This window comes from Dinoponera quadriceps, unplaced genomic scaffold (assembly GCF_001313825.1).
Source record: "Dinoponera quadriceps isolate SergipeBrazil2010 unplaced genomic scaffold, ASM131382v1 scaffold1115, whole genome shotgun sequence".
NCBI lineage: Eukaryota > Metazoa > Arthropoda > Insecta > Hymenoptera > Formicidae > Dinoponera > Dinoponera quadriceps.
Window position 1 is genome coordinate 137,844 of NW_014555233.1, and position 15,447 is coordinate 153,290.

Sequence of the window (15,447 nt, forward strand, 5' to 3'; positions counted from 1 at the left end):
TTGAGTGCAAATAATGCATCAATACAAATTCAATCAAGTGAAAAAAATCCTTCTAAGAAAATTATAATATTCTTGCTTATGCGTATGAGAATACCTATTCCTGATTTAAGACCGATTCTTTTCTGTGTATATTTCAGTTGAATCATATGGGCTAATTCCTTTTCTCTGTAAGTTTTTCTTGTACAATATTATTGTAAATCAAAGTGGAAATTCCGCCTTTATTCTCCTCCAACTTCTATTCCTCTCGATCACTTGCTCCTCGTGTCGTGTCACAATAAATTCGCGCGCAATACTTCTCTTCCGTGAAACATGAGGAAGCGGGAGAACATCGGGTGACGCGTTGATTAATTACTACCTTTTCCAAGATAAATCTGATTCTGGTATGAGGAACTTTACACAGAGCTTCGTAGAGAGGATCAATTTTGTTGACTTTCACTTGAATGTTACAGATGGGAGCGATAAACCGCCTCGGTGAGATTCTTAGTGGGAAGCGAAGTGGTGGAAGAAAATGAACGATGAATTGCAATTTTATTCCCGACGCAGATGATGTTCTTTCATCGTTTCCGATGTGTCTATTATTAGCGTTGAAAGAAATCGTGCATATCAAAGGTCCCCGGTCGCTGTTTGATCGATTATCGTCGGTAACAACTCACACTTGCAATATCGTTAAGACATTTCTGCTCTCGGGATCCCCCCACCATCTGGAACTTTGTTAAAAACACGGTTCGTGGCGTCGTTGCATCCAGTCCGCTCGCAATTCAGTGTGGAGTAGCTCGCGAATGCGCGTTCCTCGTCGATTTCATTGACGCGTTGCCGGTTGAAAAGTTGAAAGAAAGAGAAAGCAACGCGTCGAAAATCAGCCCTAGAAAGCAGAAAACCAGGACCTTTCTTATTGGTTTTGTGCCTCTCTTCGGTATATTTTTCTCGTCCGACGAGACCTTCGCCGTCGTAATTGCACTTTCGGAGCAAGAAAGGGCTTCGCGTTGATAAAGGAGCTAGACACACAGTCACGTTTGTTGAAGATCATCTCTTCACGATGGTACGTGCTAGATCGAAACTATCTTCGTCGTCTTAAAGCCATCGTCGATCCGTTGTTCCGCGACGAGAAAGCAATTTTCTAAACTGTGAGAATGTTTGAAGGAAAAGTTTCTTTTCATGAAGAGAACGTAGAAGAAACGATTCATGTCCTCGTTTTGAGATTAGTTACTTACCTACACTCCGCTACTGTTGATTTATGAATAAGACGTGAAGAAACAATCCAATTTGCTCGCCGCGAGATTAGTGGCTGGACTATACTCTGTTGCTGTTGTTCTTGTAAATAAAACGTGAAAGAAACAATGCGATTTCTCGTCTGAAATTAGTCGCTCAACCGTATTCCGCTGCTTCTCTTTTTGTGAAGGAAACGTGAATAAATTTGCTACTGTCGTAAGACTTTCTGCCGAACGACATCAGCGGTTAACGCTTTTGGAACGCGTTTACTAAGCGATCACCATTTTTTGTAGCATACTTTTGACACGCTTGACCGCTTAGTGAACATGCTGGAGCAGAGTAAATCATCAAGTGTCGTCCAGCGGAAAGTGCTTACTAGCGCTGCTTTTTCCGCTGGACGCAGCCTTTTTTAACTGTGCAAGCTAATTTTTCACTGCGGAAGCCAATTCTTTTCTCTACTTCTCATCGTTAACGTTAATAATTTCTAAAATCCTCACCTGATATCACAGCATCACTGGTTAATCGAAACATTAATTTCTTTGGAGCATGCCAATGATGAAATTTGTTTGGATGCAATAAAATTTATTAAATTTGAAGAAACCTTCTTCTCAGTGTATATAGCACGATAGAATAAAATATCTAAGAATATATATCGAAGAATGTTTTAGCATGACGTTATGCAAGTTGATCGATCGATCTATTTTCTCGTCGATCTATTTTTCAAATCCGTATCTGAATCTTACGTAATTAACTGAACTTAATTTAATGTAATGACTATGCAAACGAATCCGTTACGCACTTTAGTCTAAATAAACCTTCACGTTATGTATGGTAAGGATTTTCTTCATATATTTTCTCGCCGTTTGCTTGCATTTCCGAGCGTTACGTCAAAACCATGCATCATTATGTTAATCTATAGCGGCAAAAAACGTCATAATATAACGTTATATAAGAAATTCTAATTCTTTTCATAAATTTCAGTTTCGCACGAACATTGAGCGAGTGATAATTACGGATAATTACGCTGATCAAGCGGAAATATACTGACGATTAATTATATCCTGTGACAAAATATGTGATTCTTACATTTGCATTTAATGACGATGAAAAAATTGTTATCTAAATTCAAAAACGCACACCGCTCGATAGAGTAGAATTACTCAAGGTAGAAGACTAGCGCGACTTAGTATAAAAAGAACTTAATGACAAATTTAATGTAAAGAAAAGGAAAAGGTAAAAATGTTTGGAGAACGACGAATAAATGTATATTTGGCTAAGGAGGACGATTCTCGAGTCTAATTGGTTAGTTTTGACGCGAACGTTTCTATTAGTAACCTGCCGCCGCGGGAAGCACCATCGTGAAATATGAAAGGGGAAGTGATTGTTAACGCGTCGAAGGTTTTCGATCTTTTCGAGCGTGAAACAAACCTACGGAGAGAGTCGAATGCAAAAGTTCTGTACGTGATCCAAAGGTAGAGAGAAAGACAGAGAGAGAGAGAGAGAGAGAGAGGACGAATAATGTAACATGTGTACTCGACTTTCGTAAAGAAACCATCACAAAAGCGGGAAAGAACTAAAAACTGTTACGTGAACGCGATAATGAAAATTACAGGAACAAGCACATTTCCGCGAGGTAAATTTCAAATCGGCGTTGCTGACGAATGTTACAACGAATATATTACGCTCTACATTAAAAGAAAAAAAAAAACTGGTGCGTTCAACAAAATTTTGCTTAAAAAAACACAATTCGCCCAACGTTTAATCCATTGAACAAATCTTACAATTGCTGTGATGAATTATCAATTGATTCAACGATTGCGATTTGATCAACAACTGTACACGGGAAAAATTAATCTTAAATCAGTGATGAACATTCTCATATATAAGTAAGAATATTATAATTTTCTTAGACTTTTAGTCCTGATTTGACTGAATTGATATTGATGCAAATATTACTCCTTGCACTCAATTCGAGATTAAAAACTTTCTAAGAATATTATAATATTCTTGCTTATACTAGAGAATATCTATCACTGATTTAAAATTACTTTTTTTCTGTGTATAAACGTAAGATATTGTTGTGCCAACGAGTAATTGCTTACTTGATCAGAAGACACAATATTGTTTTTGAATGAAATAACCGCCGATCCAATCGCTATTTTCTCAGTGAGCAATGTGTTCTAATAACTGTCTGACTGCGTATCTAATTGCCAGTGTAGTTATCTAATATACTAATCATATATACAGACATCATACGAGCGACTATATTAGGTGCGCTATTTGTAAGATTATTATCAGACGAAGAAAAAGTTCAGACAATCGGTTGACAAAAACTGCCATCTGCGTTATAAATTATTATTCAATGCTTTGTCCGCGATCGCTATTCTACCATCGGAAGAGTCGTAGTCACGTTTACTCTTCGTGGATCGTGACATGAAATCCAATGGCAAGACCACCTGGCGTTGTCATTAATATTGTCGATAACGTCGTGCAACCATGATTCTCAACGCGAAGGTTGTTACGTAATTCCAGGCGCTAAACCCAAAACGGATATTACGCTTTACTCGCTAATTCGTATGCGCGATACTTCTTGTATGTATATAATGATATAACGAAATACTGTTACACACGCATACTGTTGACAGCTACGAAATGCTCATTGAAAAACTCAAATACCGCCCTGTTGTTTATTTTTTTAACTTTTTTTTTATGAACGAGGTGTATTTGTCTTTCGTCTCTCATCTATGTGATAACCAGCATTTACAACTTCGAGTTTCGTATGATCTGAACGTGTTTCCGACTTATATATTCAGATCCGACATTCGAGTCTGATTTATACAAATATTCAAGTCGAAAATATTAAGCTGTCACTCCACCTTTTGAATATATTGTCTTGGCTGCATTAATGATTTACTGTAAATTAATATAATCTTCTTATACTCGATAAGGCCAAGGACAACAACAATAGTGATACTATTTAATCCTTTAAATGCAGCAAATTTCGCAGCTGAAGTTCGCTAAAAATTGGGTCTTGGACTATCGTAAATTAATTGGGTGGCCAAAATAACTTCTTGAAACATCAAAAGCATTTATACAATGCCTTTAATAATTATTTAATAATTTTGACTCGAAAAGTTAAAGAGTTTAAGAATATGTAGTAATCTATATCCTCATGCAATGTGTCACGCTACATTTTTTTTTATCTCTCTCTCCTCTTTCGTCACAATATATTTGTTGTCTTTTAATATTACGTGACATGTGAAGTTACTTCACTCTCCCTCCGCCGACATATATAATAAAAAAAAAAAACTTATGACCATATTGTGGCTAACAATTACATTGTACGTTACTATCTTTTTCTAAAATACAAATAATTTGGAAGCATCATAAAATTACTTTATTTTATAATTTTGCTTGTAAAAGTTGTATTTTAAAAAAAAATAAATATTTAAAAATCAACATTTCGATTATTAACGCACAACTATGTCGAAACTTAAATATTATACGAAATTTAACCAAATGTGTCACGAATGCAAATAAACTAGATTCCACTATAGCTATATTTACATATATACAAATTATGCTACATAATGTAACGTTGCATGACCTTTATTGCTTCCCTCTTTTTCCTGTTATTACACACCGTCATGCAACTTAATAAATCGCTTCCCTCCCCTCCCCTCCCATCCCCCTACCATCGTGATGTAACATAATTGTTGAATGGCCCCATAACAGCATTTGTTAGCTGTGATAACAGATTCTGTTATCTAATTCTAATCTGTTATCATGCTCTGCTAACAAACCAAGGAGTTATATTTTTGCTAGCAAACTGTTGATAAAATTTATAATAGATCTTTCGCAAAATCTGCTCTTGCAAATTTGACTGTATGGCTAACTTTATATCGGGCAATATTTGTTCAATGCACCTCCCATGTCAATATAATCAATATTCCAAATGACGTATTATTGATGTCTTTAACGTCAATAATACGTCATTAAGGAGTCTTTAGACGTCATCCTACTACATGAAATATTGGACTTATGTATCACCAATGAATTGTGCTACTAGAGTAGTTCGATTTTTCATCACGTAATTTCTTTTATTTTACTGTCGACTAATACATCTATATGCTATGTAAAGGATAACATATAATATTAATTTGCCTTAAAGGAAGAAGGAGGAAAGTAACATTATCTTCTCTTATCGAGTACAATAATACCTGGCTTCCTTTTCATCTTTAATCAGGTTATAAAATAGAGAAGGCCTGTGAGAGCCTGACGCAGGATGTTGTTGTGAATTTCGTTAATTCCTTGACATATACGTTGAAACAATCACGATTGTTGCTAAGCGAACATTTACGACATATTTTATTACACTGAAAATGATCCAAAAAGACCGAAACGCATGTAATTATGTAATTATCATTGCATTTTAACACATGATTTGATACACAACACGTAAACTATCCTGTGTCAAGCTGTTGTAGACATTTTTTATCTTATAGTTTGATTGTATATCGTACAATTGTGTGTCACATATCTTGAACTTTGCATTGTAAGTTTTTATCTTTAAATTATCATTTATAATCGCAATATACATCAACACAACGCAACATTTCCATCCGTCATGACATTTGCTTGTCTACACATTCCAATGTTAATGCGCCGACTGTGTTGGGTTTGAATTTTAGAAGATGAATTGGACAATACGCACGTTATTCAGTATAATTCAGTATACATATTTGGTAGTATACCGAATATATTCGCTTATCTATCGCAAGAAGCCGTCAAAAATACCACCGACGGAGAATCCCCTATTCACGCTGAGCGCCACCACACTCGCCAGGAAGATCCGACAGCGAGAGGTGAGTCGTAACCGATGGATTTTTCACGGATATTTTTTGGGATGTCGCGTCTTTAACCGGACGTACGACTCCCCCTTACGACGCGACTTTCGCACATAAGAAGAGAAAATCACCCGTCTATTCTTCGCAAAATCGAACCAAAATAGATCACGAGCTACGAAGTGGTGTACGCGTACACAGAGCGAATAAAGGAAGTGAATCGTCTCTTGAATGCCGTCGTGGAGAATCGATATAGATCGGCTATAATAGAGGCGAAAATTTGTGACGAGCAATTGGCCGCCGGCAAGGTCGACGTCAAAATGTTGGAAGAAAAGATGCCGCTCTACGGCGTGCCCATCACCATCAAAGAATGCTGCGCTGTTAAAGGTAGGCTCGGAAGAGTTTATATTTTTACAAGCTCTCAAAATCGTTGCATTCCTTTCCTCTTCAACAGATTATGTTATATCGCGGAGCATTAGAGAATTTAACATGATAATCTCGTGTTCTTGATAATCCTCGAATGTGATTAGTCAATGCGCCTGCTGCTCAAATTATACTTTACTTATGTTTATCTTGCGTGTTACGGTTACCAGATATGCTTTGGAAGGATACAGCCTCGTGCACGGAGAAAATATTGTGGTAAAAATTATCACAAAATTTTGCAATGCTAGACCATACCGGAGTTATGATTAAAATTATTATGTGTGTATTAGTAATCTTTAATTGCGCCCTGATAGAAATATTTTACTGAAATTATAATGAAATTTTACTGAAATATATTTGAAATTCTCTCTCAATTAATCCTATTTCATTATTATTCTATCAATATTTTAATAAAAATTCAACATTCAGTTTAATTCAATAAATTCAATGATATATAATATTTCAAAAAAAATTGTCATTACTTGTATATTAATTATGTACTTTTCAATAGTATAATTTAAATTCCTCATGTTTCACGGCATTAAATTTCATAAGGAAAATCGTGATTCGTTTTAAGATATATTCAATCATTTTTCTATCATTTTCACTTCATTTTTCATCGATTTCATAATAAATAATCATTTTTGCTTTCAGCAAAATATTTCCACCAGGATGTGTACACATGATGCACATCACCAAACATTACAACGCACGTGATAATTTCAGTCATAATTCCGGTATGGTCCAGTATCACGAAAATTTTATGATAATTTTCATTATTTTCTCCGTGTGTGTGAAGACTTCAATGCCGGAGTGCGCGGAAACATTGACTCCCATATTAAGTTGTCGACCGCGTTCGCAGGTCTTAGCCACACCGGTTGCTCTTTGACCCGCAAAGGGGTGAAAGCGACTGCGGACAGCACAATCGTCAAGCTGCTCCGTAATGCCGGTGCGATTCCACTTTGTGTTACGAACACTCCGGAACAGAGCAGTAATATCGACACCTCAAATTTACTGTATGGCACCACCTTTAATCCGTACGATATCAGGTACTCTGCCGGCGGATCGTCTGGCGGAGAGGTAAGTCCCTTCCGATCGCATACGACGTTGCAGCCGGGCAGGTATCACGAAACTATTCGGAAGTTGAGAGAACAAAGGATGAATCAAATCGAATGAATTCTCATTTAAGGGCGCCTTGCTCGGATCAGGTGCTTCCTTGATCGGAATAGGCTCGGACCTGCTCGGATCTGTAAGAATACCGGCACTCTTTAACGGCGTTTTCGGACACAAACCCACGTCCAGTGAGTTAATACCTTTTTCCATAAATTTGCTTGAAATTCATTCCTTCGGAGTTCCAATACGAGATTTTATACACTCAGGGAAATATTTTGCTGGTCCAGCCAGAGTTCTAAATGTCAAATGGTAAAATGTATCACTATTTTTTTTTGTATCTGCTGGAAAATTGTCCGTGGTACGTATAATTTACAGCAGCAGCATTCTAGCAACACGCCCAAGAATATTTAGGTCCTGTTACTAATTTTTAATGATAAATATGACTGGCCTTAATTCGGATAGGCTCCGCAGAGAAATTTTCTAATTTAGATAAATAGTTCAGATAAAAATTCTGTTTCTGTCGCATATAGATTAGATACGATACACGTGAGACGTTTGAAGTGTTTACTGGACAATTATCTTAACTAATTTCTTCTGTCTAGTATAATTTTCGCTAGAATTGCAAAATCATCTTTGAACGATTAAGAGTCGAGATAACTTCTTTCTTTCGAATAATCGACTTATCATTACTACTAGCTCTACTACTACTACTACTAGTTCTACTACTACTACTACTACTACTAGTTCTACTACTACTACTACTACTAGTTCTACTACTACTACTTATCGCTACTACTATACTAATCTTTATTTTAATTTAATCGTTAATTAAATCTCCGGTTATATACGCTTCGCTGCAATTATTCTCATTTGATAACATCAGAAGTGAGGAAACGCATGCTAAGAACTTTTGCGTTCAAATATGTAGAAATGTGAACTTTTATACGTGAACTTTTATACGTTCAAATATGTAGAAATATGTTGAACGTGTAGAATTCTCGACACGCTCGTATTATCTATTACAGTTTATATTGTTCTCTTCGCTAGTTTTAGCCTTTTCTTTACAAATCGCTACAGTCTAACGATAAAAATAACGATTACTTTCGTTAGAGTTATCCGAAATATACAATTGCGTTAACAGCAATAGTGCTGCAAGTGTGACGTTTCTTCCCAATCCTCCTAAAAAGTCGCATTTTCTTACATTGCAGAAATAGTTCCGATCGAAGGACATATACCAGAAAGCGACGATGAAGTTTTTCTAAGTTACGTAACTTTCGGCCCGATGACCAGATACGCGGAAGATCTCAATCTGCTTATGAGAGTACTGACGTCAACGTGCAATCATGATTTGCGTCTAACTGTGCCGGTCGATTTGAAGCAATTAAAGGTCTATTACCTGCAAAGCTTGGACGAATCATTCGGCATGTTACCGATATCGCCGAACATCGAGCAGTGCGTCCTGAAAGCCGCAAATCACTTCAAAGAGCGCGATATTCACACGGAAAAGGTATCCCTCGCGTGTATCTAAGCGCCTATGACGTGCATTTAAGATTCTAAAAAGTAAAGAAAGTCAGATTAAAAAAAAAATGTGAGTAAAAGTGGGTCTTTTCCAAATAATTTATATGTTAAAAACTAAATTGTTGATCTATTATACCATCCCTCTGAGAAATTAAAAACATTGATCTCATAATGAAAGTGAATGAAGAGCAAAAGTTGAATTTTGAGGAACAAAAGAAGTTACATAATATACAAAACCTAAAATTTACTTTAAACTTAGTTTCAGGCGCATATTTAGATACAGTAAAAGCTGCCCAAAAAATTAATTCTTTGTGTTTTTTCAAACACATTTAATGAAATAGAATAAAAACAATACTTGAGAGTTAAATTACATTATAATATATATCTAACATATTAATTTTGACTAAGTTTGACCGAAAGAATTCTTTTTTTTTTTAACTCACGCACTAAGTTCCGCATACCGGCTCACACTGACCTTTCTTTTACCGATTTGATTGCAACATTTCATGCTTTTGGGGTTTCAGTTACCGATCGATTGGCCAGTCACGCAGCATGAGATAACAATAGTGGGGATATTGAATATAAAGAAGTTTCCGCAACTAATACCATCTAGCGATCTCAAGGTATCATTTCGTTTCTTCTTCTCGTACGGAAAAGGAGGGAGATCCATCTCCCTTCTTTTGGTATTTTCTTCTTACCATAAATTAAGGCACTCTTGTGTCGCAACAGAGAGTTGCATAATTGTCCCTTTCTCGTGGGACCGAAATGTTGCGCACCACACGGCGCACTTCGCCGAGAATACGCGGTATTACAGCCACGTTGTGTAATAAAATCTTGCTACATGGTTGCGACCGTAACACCGTGACGCGATGTCCCAATGCACAAATGCCATTAGGAGGACACAGCGAGAATTTCTAATACATTTCTCAATAAATCACAAGTGTACAATTTAACCTCGTGTTCTCGTTTCCACGCGCACCACCAGATCCGGAAGAATCCCTCGGTGGAGATGATGAAAGCTTTCTTCTGCAAGTCGCAACACACGATATCTGCGATCCTCTTCACATTATTATTGAAAACACATTTCCTTTTCACAAAGTCGGATATATCGTATTACACGCAGCATGCAGAACAGCTTCGACAAAATTTACTGGTCAGTGTCCCAAAAGTACACATTTGTCATACATGGGGGAACTCGGGGCGTAATGGGAACGTTAAGGTTTGAACAAGTCTCAAATATATTAAAAGTAAATAAATCAACTTAATTTTTCACCAAAATATTCTTTGGATTGTTCGTTATAGGGAAAGTTTCGTTATAGGACAAGTTTTATAGTGAAAGGATGATTTAAAAGGACGGTAAGAGACATCTTAACAGTGATTATTGCAGAACATTTAAATTACACGACAGCATCTCTTTAAAAAGTTATCTCGGCCATATCCCATTATGCCGCAGGTTTCCCTACAATTACCGTATACCGATGCTTTCCATTTAGTAACGCAAGTCAAACACGAGCAGTCTTTCTTTCGTATTCATTAAATAACAAAGACAGGGTGATGCTTGTGACGACTCGCGCCACCGAAGTGAAAAGCATTCTGCATCGATCCGCAATCACCAAGTCGTGTCTCTTTGCAGGATGTGTTGGGAGAGGACGGAGTGTTCATATATCCGACTTTACGACGTCAGGCAACCTTCCTTCGATTTGCATTGCTTGAATTTATAAATGTCGCGTATTGCGGCATCTTTAATATTTTCGGCTTTCCCGCAGTACACGTGCCGATGGGACTCGATCCCGACGGATTGCCAATAGGCGTTCAGGTAAGTCGATCGTGAGATCAACGCGAGAGCAACGCGTCGGACAATAATCGACATAATATAAATAATTTCAATAACTTCTCAAATTCCTTTAAACGTAGTTCGATTTGTGCCCTTTCATAAAATTGAGTAATTTCAAAAACACTTTCGCACACAATTTCGATCTATATATATATTGGAATTAATTTTGTATAAATTTTCTCCGTCCTTAATCATGTGTACCAAAGTGTGTTATCTTTCTGTTAAATTCCGTTAATTGAATGAGTAAATAAATAAGTAAATAAATAATCGGCTTATAGAGTAATATATTCGAAACGTTTCAGGTGATAGCCGCGCCTTATCAGGATCGTCTTTGTTTGGCAGTTGCGGAGGAACTGGAGAAGGCCTTTGGTGGCTGGACGCCGCCTCCCTTCAGCAACGACGACTGCGCTAAATAAACGCGACTAACTGGTTGCTGACGTTACTTTGAGAAAATCTTTTGATACTTAAAAAAAAACACAGTGTGACGAATGTCGATGCTCTGACGCACGTAAATAACTGCGGGTATGGAATCTCCACTCTTTGTATACAAATTTTTTAAATATTGTTTCGTCAAATAGGATATCTACTTTATCTTACGTTATCGTTGTCTCGTTGATTGACGTTGATTTGTCGCATCAAATACTTAAATTTGCGATAGATCATCCGGATGGTATAAAATGTATGTATACTTTCGTACAAACTGGTAGAGTTACGTTTTCAAACGTACATCATTCATTACTCGGCTTCGTGACGCGTCCTTCGTAGATTCGTTTCCGACGTTTTGTGAACGTTCCAGTTCACTAACTCAGTGAGAGGGACAGGCCGAAGCTTCGAATATCATACATCACTCCGTTTATTTTTCCACAATGATTCTCTGGTCGCGCTGTTGCAGTATACATTGTTTCTTCGTGTCCGTCTTCCCCCTGCGATCTATACTTTTTATTCGGACCGATGTATCGCGATGTGTCGGCCAAGATCTAACTGTCATCACTACTGAACGTGTGTAAACGGACCTTACAAATGACGAAATTATCTCTATGTAACTCTCGGAAGTGCGTGCTAACGATGCTCAAGCTTAACACAAAGAACCTCGACTATATCTCTCATATATTCCGTTTCCGACTGTAAACCTGTAAACCTGCTCAAAGGCGCAAATGTTTAAAGGCTTCCGCATACGAAGAGATGTTACCATAAATTGACGTAGGATATAAACTTAAGCTGGAAAACAAATCAGAATGTTGAAGTTTGTGTAATCCGCAGGAAGATGGAAGTAACCGTATGACTACCGATTTTAACGAGCCGAATTCCAGTTATTTCTGATTATGATCAGATTTATATATCCCAGAGTTCCGTCTTCTTCTAAAAGTGTATAAATATAAAGCAGTTTCCCGGAAAAAAATATTTCGTATATAATTATATCTAGAATATGCCTATATATACTTATATAAAATATATAATTATATATATTGACATATATTCATTCATAATCATGCATAATCCATTAAATATATTTATATATAATTATATATTTAATTAAATATTTTTATATATGAACATATCTTATATATGACGTCTTATATATAATTATATAAAACGCCAAATAAATATTTATACCTAATTATAGTGGAAAATTTTTCTTTGAGGTCCTGATTGATTTTTCAGCTTAAATTTACTTTTTATGTTTACGGTTACGGCGATTCGTGTGCGAAAGCCTAAACACGCTGAGGAAAACTGAAGAGTCGTTGCGAATAGCGTGATCCTAGACGCGCCCTCTCTCGCGGATCCTCGACGTTTCCGTGCGACGTTGCAATTTCGTCGAGTGTGTTTCGGAATACTGATCGATTTAAGAAAAAAAAAAAAAAAAAAAAAAAAATTAAAANGGGAACAGGAAAACCCTCGTGTCAGGTGTTCGCTAATTATGCCGATGGAGCGCTCTTCCATCGATGCACCTGTGACGTAACGTATAAATTACAGACGTGTCATCCGTGCCGCGCAATGCACAAGGCACACTTCGCAAGGCACAGAATCGCCGATGCGTTCCCACGTATGGGACGCATCTCTCGAGGGCAAACACTATAAGATACGTAAGCGCCGCGTCGTGAACTTCCCGCGACAACGACGACGACGACACGGAGGCAGACGATTCTCCTCCGCCGCGGGCGGTCCTCACTTCTTGCGGTCGCAAGGCGGCAAATACGGCTTGCCGCCGTACCTCTCCCATTCGCGATTGAATTCGTACTCCAAGATCTCGGCGCCGCGTTTCCTCGTCAATCCAGTTTCGTCCAGGCTCAGCTCGCACATTTGCATATCATCGACACCTGGAAGGTAGAGAAAAAAGAAGGAAAGAAAACAAAACAGTTAATTCAACTGAACTCGATAACGATCTATTGGAGCTCCCTGAAATATCGCGGCGTCTTTCGACTTTTAAATCACAACCTTGTTTCTAAATTAATTAATCTGAAATTTAAAATCAAACAGTTTTTAAAGCCAATTTAAAACCTGATAGAGGCGCCACCGCGGATTTTAGATTTATAAATTTGTCCTTCATAGCTGCCGTTCGCAGCTGTCCTTCGTAGTTATTATAATTCTTGAACTATTTTGTATTATATAATTTTTCAACTATTTTGTATATTTTTCTATTAATTTTAACCATCTACTTTTTCTCTCCTTTACCAACCCACAGAGCACAGAAATTTGCAGCAGTGTTGCTACAAACTGATACGCTGTACGTGTCAAATATGCGTCTACTTTATTTTAATCGTGCAACTTAATGCAGCTTTCGAGAACTTATTTCTAAATTAACCCGCCAGTTTCAAAACTAATTCAAAGCCCAAGAGGCAGCTCTGTGCACACGTTCCCCGAATTTTATGTAATAAATTCTGGACACGGCCTTCGGAACGTAAAGGGTAGAGTGCAAACATTAGCATTAAGGTGAGTGTACACTGAACAGACGAACAACGATCGAACAGCGAATGTACCATATGAATGTGTATATTTCGCGTCTAAACGCGTATGAACCACCTTACGAACAAAACGGCCCGAAGCGTTCGGATTCGTTACGGCGTGGACATTTTCCAAATCGCAACAACGATCATTTGCATTCGCTGTTCGTCCCTTGTTCGTTCGTTCAGTGTACACTCAGCTTTAGCCGCGGACACATGTGGTGTGCGACGTACCCGCTACGAGAAGTATCGGCGGCTTGTCGGGATGAAGTTCCATCTGCCGCGCCACGTATTGGCCGTCGAAGTGCGCGTACCACCATCCTCTTTTGCCACCACCGTGTGTATTGTCCTGCTGCCCCGCCGCGGAGGAGCGAACAAACGGGATCCTGAAGTATCTCTGCGACGACTCGACTATTTGCTGCTTCAGCGGCGTCCTCGGTGTCTTCGCGGCTGGAAAGCACAATTTAATACCGTCAAATCGCCCGGAGATTCATCCTACAATAATAATAATCTGGTGAGAAAAGAGGAAAGTGAAAGTACTCGTGAAAGTGTGGGTATACGCTGAGCGTATGAACAACGACCGAACAGTGAATATGAGAAAAAATTGATCAGACCGTCGTGATAGCTGAGATCCCAGTAAAATGGCCCGTTATGTCAACCGTTATTTTGCGATTCTACGTGACACATCGGTCGGATACCTCAGTTTTCCGCGCGTTCTGCAGGTTTCAAGGTCGCAAAATTATTGTGCCTTCGAGGGAAAATTAAGAAATAAAGCTATGTAAACGCAAGAAATTCACCGTACTGTTATTTCTCGTTTATAACGTCACAAAAACAACACGACTAGCGAAGAGTGCCGAGCCTTAAATCTCAGGAATACCGACGTCTGGTGATGCTGGGAACGCTTTTTGCTCGAAATTACGTCACAATTTACCGTTTCTCGAGCAAGAGGCTAAAGGACCTCTTCTTATCACCGCACCTCTCGCGGGGAGCGGGGGTCTGTCTGGACTTACCCTCCTCCATGATGGATTTTGGCGCTCTCTCGTTCTCGTCCATGGTGGTTCTCCTGCGATTCCTCGCCTTCCAGGCGTGGTAGACCTTCAGTCTACGGTGGAACTCGTGGCGGCAAGCCTGTTTTCGCGCACACAGACGAGATAAGTCAGTGAACGAAATCACGATTAATTGTTCGAGATAATCAATTCGTCGCAGCATACGTACCTCCAACAGTTCTATGTCGCAGGACGTGTTAATCGCATCTCGCAGCTCAGAGTACTTCCACTTGGACAGGTCGTACTTCTTGTTGCTCATGGCCGCTTGATGATTGCGCACCTGTTCCGATCTACATCGGAAAATACATATATACATATATGAGCGGTAGAATAAAAGAAAATATTATCTAATTTATGTGAATCGACGAGCGTTAATTTCGATTAGATTACTCTCCAAGCGCCAACGACATGCAGCGTTTTCACCACGATGCATTACTCTACGGGAAAGCGAGGGATTAGTACACATGTTCCGTGAAATGAGTGGATCATGCGATTAAGTCTCGAAGGAGGGGGGGGGG

General features: G+C 38.4%; 2 protein-coding genes across 2 annotated transcripts in view; one reads left to right on the plus strand and one right to left on the minus strand.

The window, feature by feature from the left end:
• Nucleotides 1–758: 758 nt before the first annotated feature.
• LOC106743654 (fatty-acid amide hydrolase 2-A-like) lies at nt 759–12,820 on the plus strand. Its single transcript, XM_014617707.1, has 10 exons — nt 759–1,039; nt 5,901–6,074; nt 6,221–6,440; nt 7,339–7,556; nt 7,666–7,777; nt 8,798–9,096; nt 9,632–9,730; nt 10,093–10,260; nt 10,741–10,923; nt 11,244–12,820. Exons 1-10 carry the CDS (start codon nt 1,037–1,039, stop codon nt 11,355–11,357), a joined length of 1,590 nt encoding a protein of 529 aa, XP_014473193.1. The 5' UTR covers nt 759–1,036; the 3' UTR covers nt 11,358–12,820.
• A 5-nt stretch (nt 12,821–12,825) lies between these two features.
• The window catches only part of LOC106743653 (myosin heavy chain 95F), a 22,504-nt gene continuing 19,882 nt past the window's right edge, over nt 12,826–15,447 (minus strand). The window contains exons 16-19 of the mRNA XM_014617706.1: nt 15,099–15,219; nt 14,894–15,011; nt 14,118–14,333; nt 12,826–13,259 (exon numbers count right to left, since the gene is read on the minus strand). Of these exons, the coding sequence (XP_014473192.1) occupies nt 13,108–13,259; nt 14,118–14,333; nt 14,894–15,011; nt 15,099–15,219 (607 nt within the window). The 3' untranslated portion in view covers nt 12,826–13,107. The remainder of the gene's footprint in view (nt 13,260–14,117; nt 14,334–14,893; nt 15,012–15,098; nt 15,220–15,447) is intronic.

Coding starts and splice junctions, on each gene's coding strand:
- LOC106743654 (XM_014617707.1), top strand. Junction 6,075..6,220: donor GGAAGATCCGACAGCGAGAG/GTGAGTCGTAAC, acceptor GAACCAAAATAG/ATCACGAGCTACGAAGTGGT. Junction 9,097..9,631: donor GCGATATTCACACGGAAAAG/GTATCCCTCGCG, acceptor TTGGGGTTTCAG/TTACCGATCGATTGGCCAGT.